This window comes from Neolamprologus brichardi, chromosome 10 (assembly GCF_056152115.1).
Source record: "Neolamprologus brichardi isolate AB-2024 chromosome 10, ASM5615211v1, whole genome shotgun sequence".
In the NCBI taxonomy this organism is placed as follows: domain Eukaryota; kingdom Metazoa; phylum Chordata; class Actinopteri; order Cichliformes; family Cichlidae; genus Neolamprologus; species Neolamprologus brichardi.
This window is the reverse complement of record NC_142113.1, coordinates 22,937,653-22,961,903: the sequence shown is the minus strand read 5'-3', so window position 1 is coordinate 22,961,903 and position 24,251 is coordinate 22,937,653. Positions and strand designations below refer to the sequence as shown.

At 39.2% G+C, this 24,251-nt stretch overlaps 1 protein-coding gene across 1 annotated transcript in view; it reads right to left on the bottom strand.

Moving 5' to 3' along the window:
- Window positions 1-17,706, bottom strand: part of gabrb2b (gamma-aminobutyric acid type A receptor subunit beta2b) — a 57,163-nt gene extending 39,457 nt beyond the window's left edge. Inside the window, exons 1-3 of the mRNA XM_006784992.3 lie at window positions 17,286-17,706; window positions 17,051-17,148; window positions 16,443-16,510 (exon numbers count right to left, since the gene is read on the bottom strand). Coding sequence (XP_006785055.1) covers window positions 16,443-16,510; window positions 17,051-17,148; window positions 17,286-17,368 — 249 coding nt within the window. The 5' untranslated portion in view covers window positions 17,369-17,706. The remainder of the gene's footprint in view (window positions 1-16,442; window positions 16,511-17,050; window positions 17,149-17,285) is intronic.
- Between the last annotated feature and the right edge of the window lie 6,545 nt (window positions 17,707-24,251).

Here is a 24,251-nt window from a genome sequence, read left to right as displayed (position 1 = left end):
TGTAGCTCCTGTCTCTCTATTTTGCCTCTTTCTGTGTGTCACCCATTTTCCCCCTCTATACTTTTCATCATTTACTTTGGCCTGGACATAGCTTTCAAAAGCGATCGCTGAAGGTGAATTGAATTTAGAGGAACCTTTATTTCCCAGAGTTCTCCCAAAGCAGAGGTTAAAATCTTTGCCAGTTGGCAGCTGTGTAGCGTAACTGACTACATACAATTTATTAGAGACGATTGGAGCATCTGCAGGCCCTTTTGCATCCCCGGAGAGTAGTAGAGTGGAGTGGCAATTCAGAGAGGGGGTCAGTGGGGGGTGATGGGGAAGAGAAGAGAGGACAGAGTAGGACGCAGATTATTAGGGTGCTTTTGAATTTCACTGAAAGACAGGGTGTAGCTGATGGAGCTTTCAATCTCATTCACATCAGAAGGCTAGCTAGCCAAAGAGATGAAGGGGAAAAAAATTAGTCTGTCTCAGTGCATGTTATTTGTTCCACTTACCGCTCCTGCTTTCAAAGATTGCATGTGGGGGTTTTGGGTGGGGGTATGTGTGTGTGGGCAGGTATATGTGTGTGAGCTGCATGTCTCATGAAGCTAAATGTGTGGTGCACACTGCATGCATATACTCATTTGAAAACTTGTCAAATATCTACCTTTCTGATGCTACTGAGGCTCTCTACAACTATCCTTTTACTACAGCACATATACAATGCACATAGAAATACGCTGATCTACTGGACTCCAGCATCTCATGCATTATGGACGTTTGGGGAACTGAGGAAGAACCTGTTTGTTATTCAAGTTGTGTAACAAGAAGTACACAGCACACATACACATTGTCAACAGTGAGCTAATGCAGTATATAGACATCTCCAGATCGAAGGAAAATATACAACCACAGTGAGCATAAAAAAAATTGGCTATAAAGATGACCCACAAATACAGTTCATTCCAGTTTCCCTATGTAGCTAGGAGCAAATGTCTCTTTCTTTTTTCATGCACATAGTTTAGTGACTTCAGATTTGATGGTCTGAATACAGTATCTCCTTGAGCTAGGATACCCTTGAAGAAGCAATATTTCCTCACAGCTGGATTGACCTACAATACACACAGGGGTGCTTTAGGGGTGTCAGTGCCAAAATGTATGTATGTGTATGTGGGGCAATGACATACAAGGATAACACTAGAAATGTGTTATTTTGGACCATAATTCTATCCGTCTTGACAACACTACCAAAAACATATAAAATATCAGTGAAGGGAAGGGCATAAAGTGGAATGATAACTGCAAAGCCATTTTAAGTACGAACAAATGATGATTTGAAACAGATGACCTACATACTTGAATTTGCATTGCTTTCACTGAAACTAAATGTAATAGGGTGCAAATGTATCACCTTTTTAGGAAGGTGCAAGTCCATATATGATAGTGCGGGAGAGATCCTAAGGAAATAGGTCCGTTTGAATTGTTTTGAGAACTATATTTGCCATCATGAATGTATACCATTAATAATCTCAGATGAGCATCAAGAAGCCTTAATGCTCAAAGTGCTCTACAAACAAAAATACAATTCAACATTTTTTCATATTTCGCCTTCCATTTAAAAATATTTAAGTATCTGCTTCAAAAAGTACATGTAAGACAGTAACAGGTAAGTTTCTTAGATTTGTGTGCATTTACTAACACACCAATTAGGCATTCAAAAAACATTGAACTTTGATATTTAATTAATAATAAAATCTCCTTTGGCCACAGTTACTTAAACATTAACTTTTAATCGGAAACTTTAGTCATGCATACTATTCAAGATGACTACAGGGCAATCCGTTTTCACACAGCTGTGTTAGTGAAGCCATATTCTTTGAATGTCCAATGTGAATAAGTCCCTTGAGATCATATCTGTTTGGTCAAGGTTTGAGGTCTTACATGGCAACTCCAAAAGGCTGAATATCTTTGTGTGGTTTGATCTGTCTAATGTGGAACCACCCTGGGGGATTCTGTAGTCTAACTGGGAGACTTCAACGCTCATGTGGGCAATGACAGTGAGACCTGGGGGGGAAGTGATTAGGAAGAACGATCTGCCAGATCTGAACCCAAGGGGTGTTTTGATACTGTGCAAACCACAATCTGTCCATAACAAACACCATGTTCGAAAATAAGGGTGTCCATGAGTGCATGTACACCAGGATACACTAGGTCAACGGTTGATGATCGATTTTGTAATCGCATACCATATATTCCGCACACTCACGTGAAGAAAGGTGCTGAGCTGTCAACTGATCACCACCTGGCCATGAGTTAGATCAGGTTACAGGGGAGGATTCTGGACATACCTGGGGTCACTAAACGTATAGCGAGGGTAAACTGGGAACACCTGACAGAAGCCCCCATCCATGAGATCTACAAGTCCAAAAGTCCAACCTCTGGCAGATGTTCAACAGTGTTCCAAGAGCAAGTAGGGACATTGCGTCCTAATGAACCATGTTTAGCACTTCCAATGCTGAAGCTGCTGAACTGACCTGTGGCCGCAAGGTGGTTGGTGCATGCTATGGTTGTAACCCCCAAACCAGATGGTGCACACTGGAGATGAACAGAGCCATCAGGCTGATGAAGGAGACCTATCCATCTTGGTTAGCCTTTGGAATTCAGAGGCATCCGATAGATACCAACAGGCCAAGCAGAACGTGTTTTTTGGTGGTGGCTGAAGAAAAATCTCGGCTGGGGGAGGAGTTTGGAGAGGCCACGGAAAAAGACTTTTGGATTGCCCGAAAGAGATTCGGGCAAACTGTCAGGCAACTGAGGAAGTTCTCTTTTTGCACTGTGTATGGTGGAAGAGTGTGGGTGAAGTGCTGCTGATTTCAACTGAGGATATTTTTGGACAGTGGAAGGAATACTTCAAGGACTTCCTTAATCCCATCGACAAGTTTTCCATAGAAGAAGCAGAGTTTGGGGACAAGGGGGATGACTCGTCCATCACCGGGGGCAAGGTCACTGAGCCAGTTAAATAACTTCTTAGTGGCAGGCCCCCTGGGGTGGATGAGATTTGCCCTGAGATCCTGAAAACTCTAGATGTTGTAGGGCTGTCTTGGTTGACACACCTCCACGATGTTTAGTGGAGATCAGGTGCAGTACCTCTAGATTGGCAGATTAGGGTAGTGCTTCCCATTTTTGAAGAAGGGGACCGAAGGATATGCTCCAACTAGAGGTGGATCACACTCCTCAGCCTCAATGCCAGTGTTACGTTCCCCCCGGTGCTGGAAAAGAACTGGTCATGTCCATGGTCATGGAACACTGGAACACCTCCTTACCCCCTCAATGATACTTCAGAGTACATGACATTTTGCCCAAGTGGTCTACATGTGTTTTGTGGACTTGGAGAAGGCATTCGACTGTGTCACTTGCGCGTTCTGTGAGAGGTGCTTTGGGAGCATGTGGTATCTGTCCCGCTGCTAGGAGCCATTCGATCCTTATACAACTGTTTGAAGAGAATTCTTTTGTTTATCTACAACTGTAACTTTGACAGGGATCTCACAAATTCCCAAAGGTCTGATGAACATTTTAAGCCATTGCAATGTGCAGAAAACAAACTGTATTTCATATATGGGAGTGACAAAAAGTACAGTACTTTCTTCTGGCTATCAAGTTGTACCACCATTTATCGATCAAGAAACTGTTAGTATTGCAATATAAAATGTATTTGTTTTGTCCGTTCTCTCTAAGCTTTTCTTTTTCCCCCTCTTTCTCATGATCTCCCAAATGGTCATGGCAGAATGCTGCCCCTCCCAAAATGTACTTATTATATTATACATACATAAACACAAATCACAGTTAGAGAGAGACGTAAGAGAGAGAGAATCTGCAACAGCAAAAGGTAAAGCCCTTCAAAAGACTCATTTCATACTTTATCACAGCTGTCCATACAAGGTTGAATAAGATAGAAATTGTTTCATGATTCATATTCAACACGGGTGCTGGACATAAAACTCCCTTTAATGGCACAACAGGCAACCACAGAACTTGTTCTATCTTGTTGGAAACAAATACGAGAAGGAAAATCATACCTAGCCCATACCTAAGACTATGATCAACAAGCTTGTATTGTTTGTGTTTTGGGGTTTTTTGGACCGAAAAATGGCCATCTAAATTTAAACTAAACTTGTAACTTGCATAAAAGTAACAATGCTAAAATGCTTTCCCATAAGACAGAAGTGAGAGCAAACATATCCTTTAGGCCAAGTGCTACTGCTGCATTACACCACTCAACGCTATCCCATTATCAACTCTGTGCCACGTTCAACTGCTGTGAAAACCAATCCACACCCCCTGGTTCTCCTGCCAAGCCATTATCAACTTCTCGTATTTTGACAAGCTGCGATAAAGTAGAATATAGTCCTGTGCTCCATTGACAGCTAGTATCATGAGTTTTCACACACTGTAAAATCGATGTTATTGCCAGACATGAAGCAAATCATGTGACCAACAGTCAAATTTATAGCAAAGATAAACAGTCACAAACACGTTAATAAATCTGTTTAATCAGAGAAGGATGAAAATATATACACACAAGAATATACACAAGGAAAAAAAATATTGTAGCTTTGTAATTGCTGGCCTCATGTAAGGTTTATTAAAAGATTAGCGTCAAGAATCTTCCGAATAACTTTCTCATTTGGTTTTTTATACATTACAGTTATTGCAACTGACAACATTCTCAGTTGGTTGGTAAAATGAAATAATTTTAATGAAATAGTGATTCGATTTAGACTCCTAATGTAGCACCCCGGTAAGTATTACTGTTGTATTTAAACAGGTATCATTGATTAGATCATTATTCTCTGATAATAGGAGGGGGAAAAAAATAGCGTTGTTAAGAATTTTTGCAAAGCAAGTTTAGCATACCCAGGATAACTTTTTCTTATCTGGGCTCAGTTATCTTAATACTAGCAATTCAGCAATGTGGTCACACTATGGTGGTTATCAAATGTAGACTCAGCTTGCCTATAAATTTGGATTAAAAGTCAGCAAAGGGAAATAGTTATCCTGTTTTAGGATTAAACCACTGTATCTCTTAGTGGCCACACTTTTGTACACACTGTATTTTAATGTATGTGAATAACATCTACACTAACAATAAACTGACAGTAAGAAAAAAAAAGACTTGTGTCATTTTCCTAGTCTTTATGTGATTCAACTCAAATGTTTTGACTGCTGTGGTAAGGGTAGCCTGTCAAATCATTGTTTACCTCAAATGTCAGGTGTGAAGTCCATGTCTATGTGTTATAATTAACACTTTTCAATTGTGTTTTGGTCAAGGTGTTTACAATGTCTATCTTACAACTCATTATATATTGCTAATCAGAAAGAAAAACAAGAACAACACCTTTAACACTTAAAAAAAACCTTAGTCCCTATTACTGTCCTATCACTGGGAGATAAGGGGTCTTCCATGTATGGTTATGTTATTTTCCTGAGCACTGATTGGTCAGTAGAGAGTGATTTTGTAACTTCTAATCCTTTATCTCAAATATTACCTGCTGTAGTGCAGGTGCTTAACTGGCTTTAATTCATCAGTCATTATAGAATTATGAAAAACAAAAACAAACAAACAATTGTACATTACATATTATTAGTGTCTTATTTGCTTAGTTCTGATGACTATAAATGTCATCTGACTTTTATAACCTGTACCCTTCATGTCACTCTAAAATTTTGCCCTACTGACATGTTTAACTTTGTTCAAAAGGTTGTACTAAATGTGAGTGGCTACGCTATGTTGTATTGTTTGCTGGATAATTACGGCATCTTTCTGTGTCATGACCGTTCTTGTTTCATAATAGACGTTTTAGAAAAAAAACATATCTTTACCCTTCCCTCATGTCCAATTTTTGGGATGCATTTAAACAGAACAAACACATACAAATAAAGAGAAGCAAATCTCTGTAAATGTGTCTGGCACCCTTTGCATCTGGAACACACTGTACAGAGCTATTTTGTTGTTTGACAACAGGCACTAAAGCAAAGACTTGCATCTGCACTCTCACACACATCATTTTGACCTCTGGTAGGTCACTGCGGTGGGATGAGCCAAAATGAAGCAATCTCCCTGCACTCACACTTCATGGGATATCATACTGAGTGTGTCAGTCAGAACATGTTACTTGATTAACAACCTAAAAATAGATCCCACGCAGTGATGAGTGTTATCCCTGGTACACAACACTCGACAGCAATGCTTACACACTAACACTCATATTTTGAACACACAGAGTCGATCGTGATTCAACTCGTGCCCTTCCTATTAAGAAAAAGAGCAGGCAAAATGGAAAGTGCACCCACATGTGGCTGTGACTATGAGTATTATATGCATCTGTCTTTGCTTTTCTGTAACACAACTTCAGTGACACAACATACTGTGCAGCTCTCAGCTTTGAAGATAAATGTGTGCACAGTAAACTGTGAGTGTCAGAGACATATCATACCATCTTTAATGCATAAATAGTCACCTGGCATCCAGCCATGACAGCATATGGCTAAAAAACTGTTTCAATCAAAGGAAAATAGCTGCCACTAAACATTTATAGACCTGTTTGTGTCCTAGTCCAGTCCATTCCACACTGTGCTGACTGTCTTACTTTCAGCAACTAACAGGATTTTAAGAATATTCATCAGTATGTGGGGTTGAATAAAAAGGTTCTAAAGCTCAGCACATAGTTCATGCTACATTTTCTCCTTGGAAGTCTAGGACTAAACTTGCAAATCCTCATTTGTGATTTAAACATGGACTTCAAACTTGTGCAAAGAGCTCTGAATGTGACCCAATCTTCATGTGCAGGATGATGCCTGGCGTGGAGAGTTTTCTGCTGCACACAAAAAATCAAACAGCAGTCTCCAAAAAAAAAGACTCCAAACCTGAAGGCAGGAGAATCACCAGAACCATGCTCATCAACTGACTTTGTATGCAACCACACAAGCCATCTTGGATTTATTTCCTGAAAGCGGATGGTTGATTGTACTGTCACTACCAATTTGTCTCTCCAAAGGTGAGTCCATAAAAAGTTCAAAAGAAGTATGTTGTGATATTTTTTGCTCATTTTTGTTTTAACGAATAAACTAACAACAACAACAAAAAAAAACCGTTGAGCAGCTGTGCGCAAACACTACAGTAACACACAAACAAATAGAGTAGTGGGACCACTGAACTGAGAGATGCCTGCAAAAATGGTAGGCTAGCCGATTAACCCACTTTGATTTGTAACTCTGTCTAATCCCCCCTGCAGCAGGGCCTCAGCCTTGTGTCATTATCAAATAGGCATAGAAAAAATGAAAATGAGAGATACACTTTGGAGGGAGAGAGAGAAAGAGAGAGACAGACGAGAAAATATAACAGAGCAACATAATTTAGGGGTAGAAATTATTACCTTGCAATACTCAATAGAACAGTGGCAATATGCTGTTAAATCGCCCTGCTCTGTCCACCGACACGAAAACAAGATGATGTTAGACCTACTGCTGCAGGGAATGTGCTGTTGTCTGAACATCCAGCCCATCATTCTCTGTCACAGGCAACAGTGAATCAGATGCTTAACTAGTGAGCTTGTTTAACCTGAGGGAATTGATTACACGCCTTCCTTCCCTTGACATTTAGAGCTATGGTACTAATTGTACAATATGCAATGTCTGTAATATTAATAGAAATCTAAGAAGTACATTTCTGGTGCATGTGTGGATACAGTGATGGGTGTGTGAAACTCAGCTGATTATATTTCAAAGATAACCAGATTTGAGTTATATCAAGACGTGAAAATGCAGTGGCCAAACACTTAAAGGATTCCTCAATGTACAATTTAGTGTACCCATGGGACACCCAGCTTTTAATATTTTGAAAAGTTTTAGTGGGTTTGTTTTTTTGCATTTGCGAAAGTGTTGATCTCCATATGTTCCTTTCTTTGTTCTGCCTATCCAGTTTCCTTAACAGGAAAGAGTGCAGAGAGGCAAAGTGCAGTAAGACAATGGTATTCTGGCAGTAAATATAACCATCTTTGCTGTTTAGCTTGCATTCAACCCAGCACAGAAACTTTTTAACAGCTTAAGGTTCAACACTTTTAACCTTATGATGGAACAGGATGAAAAGTGAGAGGCTAAGTATAGCAAGGCTGTGAACTGTGCCTAAACTTTGAACCTAATTAAATACCATCCATCCATCCATACATACATGTTCTTCCACCTATATGGGGCTGGGTCACGGGGCAGGAGCCTAAGCGGATAACCACCACCTCCAGCTTGTCCGTGGGAACAAAGAAGGTGTACTCCGGCCAGCCGAGAGATATAATCTCTCCAGCGTGTCCTGGGTCTACCCCATGGCCTCCTGCGGGTGGGACATGCCCGGAACACCTCACCGAGTAGGCGCCCATGAGGCATCCTCATCAGATGCCCGAATGACCTCAACTGGCTCCTTTCGATTTGTAGGAGTAGTACCTCCTGGATGGCCACACTCTTCACCCTATATCTAAGGGAAAAGCTAGGTTTCCTTCGGCGAAAGCTCTTTTCCACTGCTTGTATCCGTTTACTTTTTCCTTTCAGTCGCTACACAAAGCTTGTGGCCATTGGTGAGGGTAGGGACATAGATTGACCGTTAAATTGAGGGCTTGGCTTTTACATTCAGCTCTCTCTTTAGAATGACGAACTGATGGCCATACCAGCATTATTGCAGTCACTGCAACAATCTGTCGGTTGATCTCCCGCTCTTTTCACTCGTGAACAAGACCCCGAGATACTTAAACTCCTTCTTTCAGTAACTCATCCTGGACCTGGAGTGGGCACTCCACCTATTTCCAGCTGAAGACCATGGCCTTAGACTTGGAGGCCACCACCCAATGAAGCCAACAGAACCACATCATCTGCAAAAAGGGATTGTGAGACTGCCCAAGTGAAAGCTTTTCAACACTTGGCTACGCCTAATTAAATATAGTGATTGAAAAACTACTTTTGAATCATAACTCGGGGCTGAGGACAGGTTTTGTAAAGACGAGTTGTGTGATTTTAAAAAGATACCTGCAGTGAGATGAGAAATAATGGCAAGCTAACTCCTTAGTCACTATTTAGTCAGACATCTTTGTACACACGGCTTAAGAGATTTCGACTGCACAAAAACCTGTGGTAATCTTGTCATGGGGACAGCTGCTCCATCTTTCTCTCCTCCCTCCTCTGCCTCTGACTATTTCCTGTGCTCTCAGTAATATAATATCACTTTCAGCTGTGTCATTCTTTCTTCATGCCCACCAGCCACTGTTTTTGAATTTTCCTGTTGCTTCTTGACACTGATCACAATGACTTCTCTTTCTACCTTATCTGAAATTAATAGCACATAGAAAGCATTTTCCAGGTTGCCTAAGTTGTCTTATTCCCGTGTTGCTGCAGCCTTCACTGTGTTCCACTTGTCTGTACCTGCTTATATGATCATCAGCCTCCTTTTTGATTTACTGCCTACCCACGGCATTTTAAATGTGTTTGCTACATCCGATTGACTTTGGTTCCAACTGTTAGCTTGCTTATTGAGCAACTAAATACTCGATCTTCTCTACAGTTTCAGGCTACACTCAGCAATCCAGATTGGAGATCCTTCAGCACTCTCTTTATAACAGTTGTTGCTAGGCAGTTGTGTCATGGCGCTCAGTTTGGTACTACTTTAGTTGCTTTTAATTGCTATTAGACACAGTGTGAGTGGTAAGTGGTCTAGTTAAGAAATATGTTAATTTGTTAAATTTGCAATTGTTTTTTAAAAATATAACACGAGTGGAAATCTTTGTTTTTATTACTGTAAAACATTTTAGGATAACATTTAATAAAATTGCATTACAAGTGCTTTTTGATGTCCATGTCCTGTCTCTAAAACAATCAATACTTAAAATAAAGAAATTTAGTAATGAATAATTCCAACTAGTTTCCAAAATATGTGAACACCGAAGCAATACTTGCTTTGTATGTGTTAACGAATTTACATTTACTTTACATACTACATTCATAAAGCCAAAAAACAGAGTCTTAGGGCTCTGACACATGTTTTTTTTACCCTAAACTTATTGGTATTTTATTGGTGAGGCACATCCTTGGTGATCACTTTATTGTGTACAGTTCTCATCAAAGGAGGAAATTCCTCATTTATGTTTATTCTGTTCAAGTTTTATATTCATTTTCTTAATCTCCCTAATGAAGAGGATCATTTAGAACCTTATTTCTGTTTACCTGCTTTATTATATCATGGTCTTATCGCAGAAACACAATTATTAGCTTCAGCCTCATTTATATTCTGCTAATAGCTTCTGCTAACACCTACCTGTAGGTTATTGTTGTTGACATAAAAAAGTAATCCTATGTTGTGTACACAAACACCCACATAAATTATGCCTTTTTTTTTTAACAAGATTCAAGTGGCCCATGACTTAACTGTAAATAGATTACTAAAACTCTATAGGCTGGCATCCATCCATCTGTTTTCATAACCATGTATCCAATTCAGGATCATAGGCAGAGCTGGAGCCTATCACACATAGGAAAGAGGTGGGGGACACCCATGACAGGTTGCCAGTCTACCACAGAGACATGGGTATAGGTGTGAATGTGAGCAGTCACAACTATACAGCCAAAATAGAATCACTTATTACCCTAATATACACGTCTTTGGACTTGTGAAAAATGTTGGTGCACCCACACATGCAGAGGGAGAACGTACTAACACACAGAAATGCCTCAGAACCTAGAATCTTTCTCCAGTGAGGAACAGGGTCTAACCATGTCATCACTACAACACAATTTCATCTCCAACATCCTCTGCACAATGTCATATTTACTTGTTGTTTTCTATGCAAGGTGAAGAATTTCCATTTCCGTTTTATGTTTTTCCTCTTTATGCTGATTAGACAGAGGAAAGTCATGGCCAGATTTACAGGTGGAAAGAGGTATCACAATGAAAACTGCCATGAAAGAAAATATTAAGAGAGTGAGAGGGTGGAGAATATTCTGTGACACAAGGGTTTCCGTCTGAAGAACAAACTATACCAAGGAAACAGGTTACACCTGGAAGCAGTGGGAGAGACAAGGGAATGCCAAGGACAGGAACTTATTAGACAAGTACAGTTCAAAATGCATCACAGCTTAATAACGAGGGAGTTGAAAATATTGCCTGTGAATATAAATGTATGAGTAAACTCATTTCACTAAAATACTCACTGTGATAAATATTTTTATTTGGACTGACCTCCATATCAACCTTTTTTCCCCTTTCACACTTTTGCTACAATAAGAGTAAACAAACCTGAAAGTATTCACAAATAAATTATAAGCTTTTCCTACCAAATAACATGGTAGCATCAATATACAATAAAGGAGGTCTTTTATTTCCAAATGTATTCTTCTATTCATATATCAAGTTTGTTCACAATTCTTACATAACATTTTCCAGTGCTTTCATAATCAGCTGATTAAATACTACAAATTAAGGATGCTTCAGATGTTGTAGGTTTTGGAAGCAAAAGACACTGTGGCAGACTGCAACGCACAATGCAAACCTTTATGAATGCATCTGTCCATAGTCTCTTTTAGCTTATAAAGTAGTTTTATGGCCTGCAACTGTACAATTATTGTGTTCAGCTTGTTTTCTTCTTAATTAAATAAATAAAAACCCTGAATGTGACCATGGGTGCATTTGTCTGGACTCTGGTCTCTTGCATTATTCCAACAACTTCACTGAGGATCTGTTAAAATACCAGTTTATGAGATGAGACATGACTATAGACCAGCGAGGGCTTTGGATTTGCAAATGTATGCATGTGCATGGGAGAAACACAGAGACACTGTACTTCTCATTAAAGACACTCTAAATTTTAAGTATGTCCATGTCTGTTCACAGACTGAGGATAAGAAGCCACTTCACTACACCAGGCACTTCAATGAGCTTTTAGCAAGTGTAACTTTTAATGAAGACGTTTTGACTAGTTATAGCCTTCCCAAAGTTAGAGGCATGGTTATAACTTTTACACTGAAAAAAGACGATTTTTTTTTAGTCATTTTAAACAAAGTATGCCATCAAGTTGCAAAATTTCCAACTCAAATAAATATTACCAATATTTTCTAAATTGCTTGTTTCAAATTTATACCTGAGCAAAGATGATTTAATAGTTTCACATTTAATTTGACACTTTACACACCAAAAAACATTGGTGTGTCTTCACAAATTCACACATTTTGATTGAGTTTTAGCACATTTCTTTTTATCTCCTTCCACAAAGGAAAGGTGTTTCAGTTTGTGAATCTTCACACATTGCTTCTGCGCTTTCATTAGTTACTATGCAACAACCATGGAGCAGGAGTATGGGAATAATTGGAGTACTGGCAAAGCCTGCAGCAATCAACCTGTGTATAGCTTTGGTGAAACCCTGCCAAAGTGTGTGGGCTTTGACAAAAAAAAAGACAATAGAGCTGATGTATTCTTTAATGAAAATAGATTTAGTGGCGCTCATTATTTTCTAAGATTACATGACACCCATCAATTGGTTTAACCTTATTATGATCTGATTAAGCAGATGTTTTCTTCCCCACTGACATTTTATACTAAGTGTTCTTCAGTGTTCAAACCCATGTCATGGAAACCTATTTAAACTAATACTGACACGGTTGAACATTTCTCCATACGTCATCTGCTCATTGGTATACAGCTCTATCCAGATTACTGAAGGTGGCTGTGACATAGATTTAGACATATCTATAGAAGCAGGCTTAATATCATTTTAAAGCTCTTAGGTCTGGGATGAGATATTGTGCAATAGCACATAAGTGCTATCACAATCTTTCTTCCTTTTTAATATCATGTGGTAAGCAATAATCTCCTGCCTTTCAGCCAACATCCATTATAATGTATCTTTATGATATATAGTATAAGCAGTAGAGTTTTCAGTACAGTCTTCATGCGTTTACACCAGACGTGCTGAGAGGTGGTACCAAAATTGAAGGGGGTCTGAAGTTTGCAGTCCCTCTCCAACAATCAATAAGCTCCTTTCGACCTTTATGTGCATCAATAATGGTATTTCTGCCTTTTGGAAGGGGATAAGAACTTTTCTTCATCCTCAGACAGGAATATTTTTCTCCTGTGAAAACTGCTGGCTTAAACTTCAAGTGCTCAGGAGCTAAACCAAAAGTAAATATTGAGACTTGAGCAGCAGAGAAGCAGAAGACAATTACTGAGAGGATTGAAGGGAGATCTACTAATGCCTCTATATTCCCACTTAATTTCCACTATTTTTTCTATTTTTTTTATTTTGACCACAACATGAATCAAGGCTTGCAAGCCACTTGCCTTAGGTTGAATGTCTAACATGTCATTGGTATTCCGAGTGTGCGTCCCTCTCTGTATGTCCACCTCTGAGTCACGCAGAATGAACCCTCTGCAGCACTAGGTACATGACCTTCCCTCCAACACCAGCACCGCTGCTGGCTCTCCACATGGTAACTTGTTAATGTCAGAGCTCTTTCTCTTATCTGTCTCTGTCTCTCTCTCTGTCTCTTTATGTCACATACTGAAAAGTGAAAAATGTGACCCCTAGGTCTTAGACAATCATATCCAAAGTCCCAAGCCAAAGATTGTGACACTGGGTCCAAAACACAGGAACAAGTGACCTTTCACTGGCCACATCCTCTTCATTGTCAAGCCGCAATCCTAAAAAAAAAACTTGTAATACAGTTTTCTACATGGCACAATCATCAGTGAAGATATGCATGTACAGTTTTAATATTAAAACCCCTCATAAATATTATGAGGGGTTATGTGATGAATACCAGAGACGGCCACCCATGCTTAAAGGCTCATTTAGGTTGAGAACTCATCTAAAGTGAGTTTGATGCAAATGGATCTACGACACTGAGGACAAATGGGGCAAAAGATGTATTTATTTTAAAAGGTCTTTTGCAAAATGTCAACAAATACATATGTCATCACCTGGTGTCTCTGCTTCAGATGTGAGGCCTCCAACAAAGAGTAATGCCAGACTAGCAGATTCAATTGATATATACATACCAAAACATGGATGTTCTGTTCTACCATGAAGATAAATGCAGCTCTGCTGGATGCATTCCTCTGTGACATCTCTCCATTATCCTCGACCCTCAACCCTTTTCCGTTCAATAAAGAAAGTACACAGGGAGGTTCTATCCCTGCACTGAAATAAGTGGCAGACAGAGAGCCAGATGGGGTAGAGGAAATGGAAGAAAGGAAAGTGCTTCTACACCAGCTGCTATCCTGAAAAGTGGCTACATTTAGAGGAAGACAAGAGATCAAAGATGCCGAGACCATTACACACACATGTGGCCTCTTCTTTTTATGAGGCTCCAGTGGGTCAGGTGGTAATGACTCTGCTTTCACATTAGAGGGTGTTTAGTAGGCCAAACCTAACAAAGGCTTCACATGATCAAAAGAAGCAGCTTTTTTGTGTTTAGATGGAGAGTGGGATTTTTTTTGTTGTTGTTTGTCCGTGTGGGGGTGCATGAATATAAATCCCAGCTGTGGTGTGCTTGTAGGCAAGAATAATGATGTTAGGTTAGGTCAGTTTTTTTCTGAATGTTGTTGGGAGTTGAAAGTATTAGCAAAAATAGTTTTGGCACACCATGGTATCTAGCTCATAATCTATTACAGTTTCCTGATTTGCTTCCCGCACGGCTCCATGTAATCTAAATAACATAAATATCATTATTTACTTTCTAGCACTATTGTCATTTAATAATAAGTTCCTGCTGTTGTGTATTTTCTGAGAAAATATACAGATAGGACACAAATTAAATGAAAAACCATGATGCTCGACCCCCAATGTACAGTGAGGTGATGTAATGACTTGTTATGCTGTGGGAACCTGAACCCTGCCATTTGGGTAGACTTGATCAAAATAGGAGAAAAGTATAAGGTTATTCTAATAATAACTTTTTGCTACGATGAAACACTTCTATCGTGTCATCCTGGATGACAATTTCCCCATCCATGTGGCATAAGGGTCCCAACATGGTTTAATGAGTTTGAAAATAATGTGAATCACTAGTAACGTAACACAAGGTATGCTGTCCTTTTTTCCTAACCAGCCTGCATCTATAAATTGCATAAACATCTTCACATGCTTAGTTATTCTATAATTAATCTGGATGGGGATGGAAAGAACATCATGAATGCATTTGATACTTGAAAATACATCTTATTTTAGCACATACAGTACAGTACTGAACCTACACTCTTTTTAACAAGTACATATACATGAACAACCTCTATGTAAGGCAGCTTTCAACATCCTTCACATGGAGAAAACATGGCTTTAATTAAGAATTCAAAGCCACAGTGCTAGGCTCCGGAGACTTGCATTGTGTATGCACGTGTGTGCGTACCTGTGTATGTGTGTGTATGTGGGTGTGTGTGTGACTGATTGTGCAAGTCCTCAAATACATGCAAATAGACATATTATCATCTGTTTTCTCACTCTTGCGAATCAACAGAGGCACGGAGATAACAACACAAGCGACAGTGTTTGGGTGCTGCAGCCCACAATTTCCTAGAGTGAAACATATGCAACATATCACAGATAGCAACACCAAAACAACTGCTGCAGCAGGACACAGCTAGACATTTCATGTAAAAGTTGTAAATACTAATGTGGCAGCTCCCACTGTTGAAGTAAAACATTAAAAGAAAAGAAGTTTTAAAAAAAATGTAGGAGTGACAATGCACCTATCAAAAGCTAATGCATAACATCATAAATATCATTTTTGCTCCCCTTTGCTTGGTGTATTATAAGTGTCAAGCTGACCTTCCAGTGTGATAAAATACATGTCTCTGTTTCTCTCAAAACCGAGGCGATGTTCTATAATATCGTCACTAGGAGGCGCACTTGTATGAAACTTAATCACCTCTCATAGCTACAGCTGCTGAAGTTCCTCCACTGTCACTATTACTAGCAAAATCCCAGCTTTGACAGACTCGTCAAAAACGATGTTTCAGAAAATCTTGTCAGCGTTGAGACTTTTGTTAATATCAAAACTTCCCTCAAGATAGATGGAAGTACACTGCAGGTGCGTGCCATGTATGCAGATTGAACTTTATTCCCTAAAACAATTGATTATGTTAGGTTAGTGATGCTTGGCTGTGCAGCCTTTTTGCTCAGAAAATGAGGCTGCAATCAGCTTAAAAGACCAAAAACCAATCGTCCATTTATTCCAGTCAATTTAAAAGCTCCAAAGAGGTTTAATTCGTGTCATGACACACAATGATCAGTGGCTTTGAAGTCTCAAACTCACACCCACTGATTTGATCTGGCACGTTCACACAGCCTATGGTGGGCATCTCCCACCATAGGCTTAAGCATAACAGTTATCACTATCGTCACACACTGTCCCAAAAGTAGAGGTGATAATGGCCTACTTACCATATTGACTTCTGATACCATGTCTATGCTGGCTATATCTATATTCATTCCCACTCCAACCGGAGCACCTGGGCAAATGAAAACAAGCACACACAAAAAAGAAGACACTGCACATCAGATGTAGCCCGAGTGATTCGCTGACATATCGGTTAATAATGAGTACGTGACTAGGAAGCACACAGTTGTGAATTTAGCCCTTGTCAGCTGAATAATAGTTTACAGTGTTCATTTCGGTTGGGATTAGATGCGTTGGCCAGCAGTGAAAGTATTGGTATTACCTCTAAAAGTTGCTGACTTTAGCTCAGATAGTTCTAACGTATTTCCGTGACAATAAACGCCTGAGTTGGACGTTAATATTAAGAAAAATGGGCAGGTACTGTTTTTCCCCCAACTCTGGAGACTCGTCATTCAAATAAATGTGCTGGTGCAATTTATCATCCACATGTGTTCTGGCGTTAGTCGTATTTTATCTACACTGTCATTCTAGAGCTGATATATTTCCCCCCCTACTTGCTTAAAACTGCCCAGTTAACACATTAACTGTAATATTTCACAGGCTGACAACGCGCTGCCTTTAACATAGTATCGGAAAATAGAAGTATATTTACCTCCGAAATCTGGCCTCAATCGTATATCATAACCTTTTAACAGTCTGTCCACCGTTTCTTTGACCAAAGACATATTGCTAGGGTCACTGACACTGGCACTATGGACGAAGAAAACACAGAAAGAGACAAAATCAGATTCAAACAGGATATATTCTTCAAACAGAAGTGCCTAAGTATTTCCCATGCCGTCTGTAATACACTTAGTAAAACGAGTGGAGCATCCTCCGTCACTTACCTTTGAGCGCACACCATGGCCACAATGACGGGGAGCAAGCAGACGATAAAACACATCATTCTTCGTCTTCTGAACACTACCATATTTAAACTCTGTGTTTTTTCGCTCTTTTAGGAAAGACGAGGTCTAACTTATTCTTGCCAGCGCAGTAATTCCAATGCCGGGCGCATGCGTACTCCCGACCACAACACCGAGAGGCAGCACCGCTGCCGCTGATGGTACTGGCAAATCTAGGAGAAAATTTAAAGGAGAATCAAGACTTTAGGTTGCTCAGGGGCATATGGGGGTCTCCCCGTTTCTTTCCTTTTTTTTGTTTTGTTTTGGATATGCGTGAGAGAGAGAGAATGCGTGGGCGTGTGTTTTGATTTTTTACACGTTGAGCGGTTGTTTAAAAAGCGACAACTGTGATAGAAAAAGCGATAGTTCGACACTCGTGAGATTACTGAAAATCGTGGGTGTGGTTGTGTCTTTCCACTAGCTTTTTTTCTGGACATCAGTTAGCCAACTCGTCAGTCCCCGAGCAAACCACTGAAGGCACTAAATCTCTTTGCTCCTGCAGAGCAACTCAGTAGCTCTCAGTTGAAGTCTGCACGACACAGTTCATATTCTAAATTTAGCATCTTTGTTTGTGAAACAGCAGCACTGTGGTGAAGCATTTAACTAAAATCTAGTTTTATAGATTCTGGAATTGGTCACAGACCTAAGCGTTGGCCCGGTGAAGAGGAAAGGATATATATGATACGTTCTTAAACCAAAGATCTAATCGACATAGGATATGTGCAAATATTATCAGATATGAGTATACATCAGTGACATTGTTTGTCCAAACCAGGAGACAAAACTTTTTCTACAGCTGGGGTACACAACAGGTCCGCAGTTTGCTCAACGCCCAGAGAAAGAGAAAAAAAAGCCTCTCTGTCCATGATGCTTAAACCAGTGAATTCAGTCAGCCGCTCCCCTTGACATTGTCCATGGAGCTCTCTGCCCCCCCCACCCCACCCCTCTCTCTCTCTCTCTCCCCTGTATATCGTGTCTAAACCAGCAGTTGCTCACACATCGACCTCAACGCATTGAGGCCTCTGACAAAAAGAGCAGCTTGGCTTTACATTCTGGGAAGCGCCTTGCCAGCGCAGTGCCTCGAGGTTGGAAGCGGGTTTCATGGAGGAGAGCACTATGCGCTGAAGCTTGCACTCTGCGCGTCTCACACAGCCGTGCACGCTGGTGGCTCCACGCACCGGTAAGCAGGATGTGCGCCGCTGTGTAAACTCGGACACGAAGCGTCATGAATATGGTGGGATCAGAGGCGGATGCAAAAGGCTGTGAGCCCCGTGTAGGAGTCCAGTAGCGATTCACAGCGTGTGTGTGTGTGTGTGGTAGTGGTGGTGGTGGTGGGGGGGGGATCCTGCCAGGAAGCTGCTGAATTTTCTCTTCAATTCAAAGCACAACTCTCTTCATATTGAGACTTCTATTCATTACTGTGATTTATTCACATAAATCAATGGAATCCCTGTATTATCAAGACAACAAGTGCAATTTTTGCACCTTATTCGACCTGATGGCGTTTCTGGAACTAAAAATTGTGCAAAAATCTGAAAACAAAAACCAAAGTAAATTTAACTTAAAGTCTAAGTAAATCAAATAATAATCAGGGTATATTTGAAGCCCCATTGCACACATTGAAACTTTATCTGCAGGGGGCTGATATGACACGTTAAGAGACAAACATTAGGTTGCCAGATTTATTATTTATTTTTCGTTAATTTTATACAAACCCATACATCAAAACCAAACATTTTTTATTGCTGTAAGTTATGAAGTAGCTTGCATTTCACTACAGGGGGGTACAATCATTTCAATAGTCTTTAATGAACACTGGCCATTCGCAAATCATCTTTTGCACACAAATGCACAAATCCTAGCTAAAAAAAAAAAAAGAAAAAACCTGAACAAGTTTGAAGTTTTGCACATCAGCATTATGGGCTTTTGGCCTGTTTTACTAATAAGTCTTTGTACGGTTTTACACTGAAACACATTCACATATGCTTTGGTCCTCATAAAGCCTTGAAAACTCATATATCACTGTGCTCCTCTTGGGTAGTTAACAGTTGGCATTCCACTTTACATGGTCACCCATAAGAATGTTTACCACCATTATTTTGGCTGAATTCATTCAAACTCAAATTATTTTTATGGTGCTTTAATGACTTTGTCCCCATTTTTGCCAACTGGAAGCCACCATAGATACGTTTAATTGTGCTTCAAATCTGCTATAGTTGTAAGGTATTTATTTGGTCTTGCTAAAATTATTTCTGGCACAAAGCCCAGCTATAACTATAGACAAAAAAGGACGAAATTTAGGGACTTGGAAACTCAAGATGAACACATGGAAATACAGTTTTAGTTTAATGAGCTATCCTTTCAATACCATGATATGCAAAAGTATTCCACCACCCCACATTTCTTTATATTTTGTTGGCAAATTAGGAAATAGGTGAAGCAATTTATCGAAACATGCAGACATACATGGAAAAAGAGTATATAAAGCAAAGAGTTTTTACGCATTTAACAAGCTTGAAAGTCAGTGTTTGGTATGGCAATCTGAACGTTTTATCTCTTAGGCAACCTTTATTGTCATTTCCTCATCTAGTTTTCAGGAATAGTTCTCCAGACTTCCTGAAGAAGACTCAAATAATTTCTTTAGATGTAGGGTACCTTTTCTTCATTTCTCTCTCAAGATGATCCCATAGTTCTTCAATAATTTTGATGTCTAGACTCTGTGGTGCTCATTCAATGACTGATAGTGTTCCATTGTGTGTGCGTTTTGTTTCGCCATCCAGGTATGCTTTTACTGGATTGGCAGAGTGTTTGGAATCATTGTTATGCTGAAAAATAAAGCCATTACCAATTGGATGCATTCCAGATGGTGTTGCATGACAGGTCAAAATCTGACTGTACTTTTCTACATTCATAAATACATTAATCAAGATCCCCAAGACTACTTGTTGAATTGCAGAATCAGAAAGTCTGTCTCCTTGGAAGCAAAATCTAAAGAAATGGGTTAAGACTTTTGTGAAATGTTGTACTTGGTCACTTGCTGATAGAAATCCAAATGAACAAGAGCACAAATCACATGCTTTCTGTTGATTTTATTAGTTGGTATGTTTGTGCATTCAGAAATGGGCTTCTGCATATGTTGGGTGTAACAAATGGTTCCTTGAGTTACTGTTGCCTTCCTATCAGCTCAAAGCAGTCGGACCATTCTCTTCTGATCTTGGGCATTAACAAAGCAATTTTATAAAGAGAACTGGCACTTACTGAATGTTTTGCCTTTTTTCAGGCTATTCTCTGCAAATCCTACAGATGGTATATCAGCAGTTTCTGAATTACAGGCCTGGCCAAGTCCATTTGGCATTAACAGCCATCAGTGTCACTTAAATCATTTTTCTTCCTCATTCTCCTACACAATTTCCTGTAAATCATGATGTATTTCCGAAGTTAGTCGGGCTTTAACGTGAATATTGTGTGCTTGTGTCTATTTATTTAATTTAATCCTGCCAGCATGTCTTATATGAAAGTAGCTCACATAATTAATCACACATGGTTGTATAAACAAAACAGTTTATGAAATGAATATGTTGGTTTGAAGACTATGACATATCTTTGACTCACCAATACTCATTCGAAGATAAACAGATGGAGGAATTACACAATTCTACACAAGTTATAATACTGTGTGTATAAAAAAACATAATGCTGTAATCTAGCCCTCAAATCTCAGTGTGTAGATTCAGACATTACCTTGAATCTGCCACTGAAGAAAGCAATTAAATATTTTGACCTGCTCTGCTGTTCTTAATGCCTGGATTGGCCAATTGTTAAACATCCTCAAATGGGCTCTCATGCTTCCATTTCCTCTCTCTGTCTTTCTGCATCTTTGCACTAAGAGGAATGTAATGACTGCCTTTCTGAGCGTCCCAGTAAAACACTTCTTCCAAAGCTATACTCAGGCTGCCCTGTGCTGAGGAATGAAAAAGGATGTCCGCAATGTTTTCAAAGAAGCATTTGTGTTGTTTCATGTCAGTAAACATGGGTTTGTTTGCTGGGATCTTGGCAATATGATGGAAGTATTCAGGGAAGAGGCTTGTGATCTCGCTGTGTGTGTGTGTGTGAGAGAGAGAGAGAGAGGGAGAGAGAGAGAGATAGCATTCTGTGCCTGAGCACACAGATAGCAGATCTCGGTTAATCATCTGCCATAACGTTGACTTAGGTTTTGAACATGACGGAAAACTCAAATAATGGCAGAGGATGTCAAACACTGACTGTTTGGATGGGCACTAGATTCAGTATTCTAATAGTTTGATCTTCACACATATACAAACATATTTAACTGAAGGGCGATCAGCTTTTTGGCCACAAATTGAAAGTGACACATTGTGACTATAGATAGGAAATATATTTTTCCCCATATGTCACTGATACGTAAATGTAACGTTCAAAGATACTGGATCTTTTTTTTAAAAAAATGGCCATTTATTGATACTTTTAATTTCATAGCAAATTCATTATGATGCGTTAACCGTTGTACCTATAATGTCATCTCAACTCACCATTTATCTTATTAATGAATTGTTACACATTAAAATCTTGTCAAAGCTTTTATAAAACCTAAACAAATATTAGCAAAACAATCAGACCAAAGCAGTTTACTTGTATTTATTTATTTATCACGCATATGTTGTGGGAAGGTGGGAAGGGAAGAATATTGATTACTGTGCAGTACTTAATAAACCTCTACTGGTTGTTGTCTTACTGTGGAGTTTGCACCTGGTATGTTCTCAGCAGGTAAGGCTTCCCATGGATTGACTGTCTGATATCCATCCAGATGGACAGAGATGGACCAGCAGCATGCCAAAGCTGATGGCCAAAATAAAGTGCCGTCATTTCATCTTCTCTCTCTCTCTCTGTGTGTCTTTCTCTTTCTCTCACCATGTCCCTGTGTCATAAAGTTGGATTGACTGTCAGATCTAAAATTACAAAACAACATAGGATCCCACAGTTAACGTACATCACATTTATAATATAATCAAACACAATTTGTCAGGCAGGGAAGGAAATTGCACTCTGCCTTTCCCTGTAATTAAAACACCTCTCTGTATTTCTCTTTTATGCGAACTGCAATTACAGCATTGACACCACTGATTAGAGCTCCTTAACTCAGCAGGAGAGCTCCATTAGAGGACTTGGGAAGGCGCTTTTAAATTATGTCAATGCGAGACTGTCCTCGCGTAAAGTACGACCCAATAGGTTGTTTGTGCAAGCAGCTAATATGACTTATCCTTGTGTTTTTAAAATTGACCGACCTCTAGTGGTAAATGCATGTAAAATATGCGCAGGCGGTGTCGCTGGTTATATGGGGCAGAACTCATCACCCTGGTAACCTAGAAAATGGAGCTTTCTAACATGTGTTTATCCTTGTAAAAGGTTCTGTTTTATCCCAAACTATAATCTGGTCCTAATCCTGACGAGTAGCCTAGTTTTAATGCCAAAATCTGGGCAAACAGCGAATGAAAATGAAAGTAAACATCGATTGACTCTAAATGTAAAAAAATGACTCAAAAAATGACTCTAAAGCTCAGCCTCTCAGTTGAAAGTCATGCATGTTGCTAAGTACCCAGAAACCTTTCTTTACTATTTCAGTAATTATTTTGTTTTATTTCATTTTTTCAGGCATGGTGCAAACAACCATTGATTGTTTATATAGAGGGCCTTTTGAAAATATTACTTGTATTTTTTCATTTATTTTAGTGTTTGGGTCAATTAAATTGTTAAAAGGGTATTTCAGATGTACTTGAGGTAATGCAATATTTTAAAATATTCTCAATCAGCCTTCTGCTTTGGTGACAGTGGTATATTTTTCCATCATCTTGAAATTATAGAAGTTATTTAAATATTTAAGTTTATTTAAGTTATGTTTCACTTATTGTGTGTTGTGTGTAACTTGAATCTGTTGTGTTGATCTGACTTGTTAACTTAAGTTCAATTTAAAATAAAATAATTAAAATTTTTAAAAAAAGAACTTCACAAAAAGACGATCACCAGTGTGTAGTCTAAGCATAGTTGACCCAGATAAAGTTATTGATAGCTAGACCTGGGAAAGAAAAAAAAAGCTTGCAACAGTTGCTTCTCAGGCATAACTAATCTTACGAGGTAAAAGTTCTCTCTCGCAAGTTTAAGTTTTGTAGAGAAGACATTCACCTCCAGGCTGCAAAGTGTTATATAGTGGCCTTTAAAATGAAAGCCAAAGGTACAAATTAGCATAAAGTAGCAGTGCAGTACTTAAATCGGCCCCTATTAAAAAAACCTCTTCACACTTAAAGGTTCTGAAATGAGTACCCACACAATGAAAGTCTCCCAGGTGAATCCTAAAAAGTCAATATATACTAGTTAAAGATAAAGAAGGAGAGACCATTTACAACCACCAACTGACAATGTCCCAAACACATCCTAAACAGAGGAAGAAAGGTACTACTTTAAAACAATCAATAATAATAATAAAGGGTCAATTAATGTGTAATCAAACTTTTGTAAATGGTTACTTCCAAGTTAGAAACATGTTTTGTTTACTAATCATCAGTCATGCTATTGATGTAAGTAGCTTGTGTAATATAAAGCACATTATTGCATCCATTCAAAGCAATGGACAGTGCACAAGAAAGGTGAAGGAGAGAGTACCGGCAGGGTGAAGTAGATGGAGACGACTGTCAGCGGTGACTGGTGACAGAAGGATAGCAAGCAGCAAAATTAAAGATGCGCTGATTTTCAGTGGGACTGACCAGGAGGAGGGCTATAGAGGTTGAGTGGTTTAGAGACAAAGTTAAGAGAGACAAGACTGAGATCATTTGGACTTGTGCAAAGGAAGGATAGTGGATAGACTAGAGTGATGAGTGCTTTTTAATACATATATTA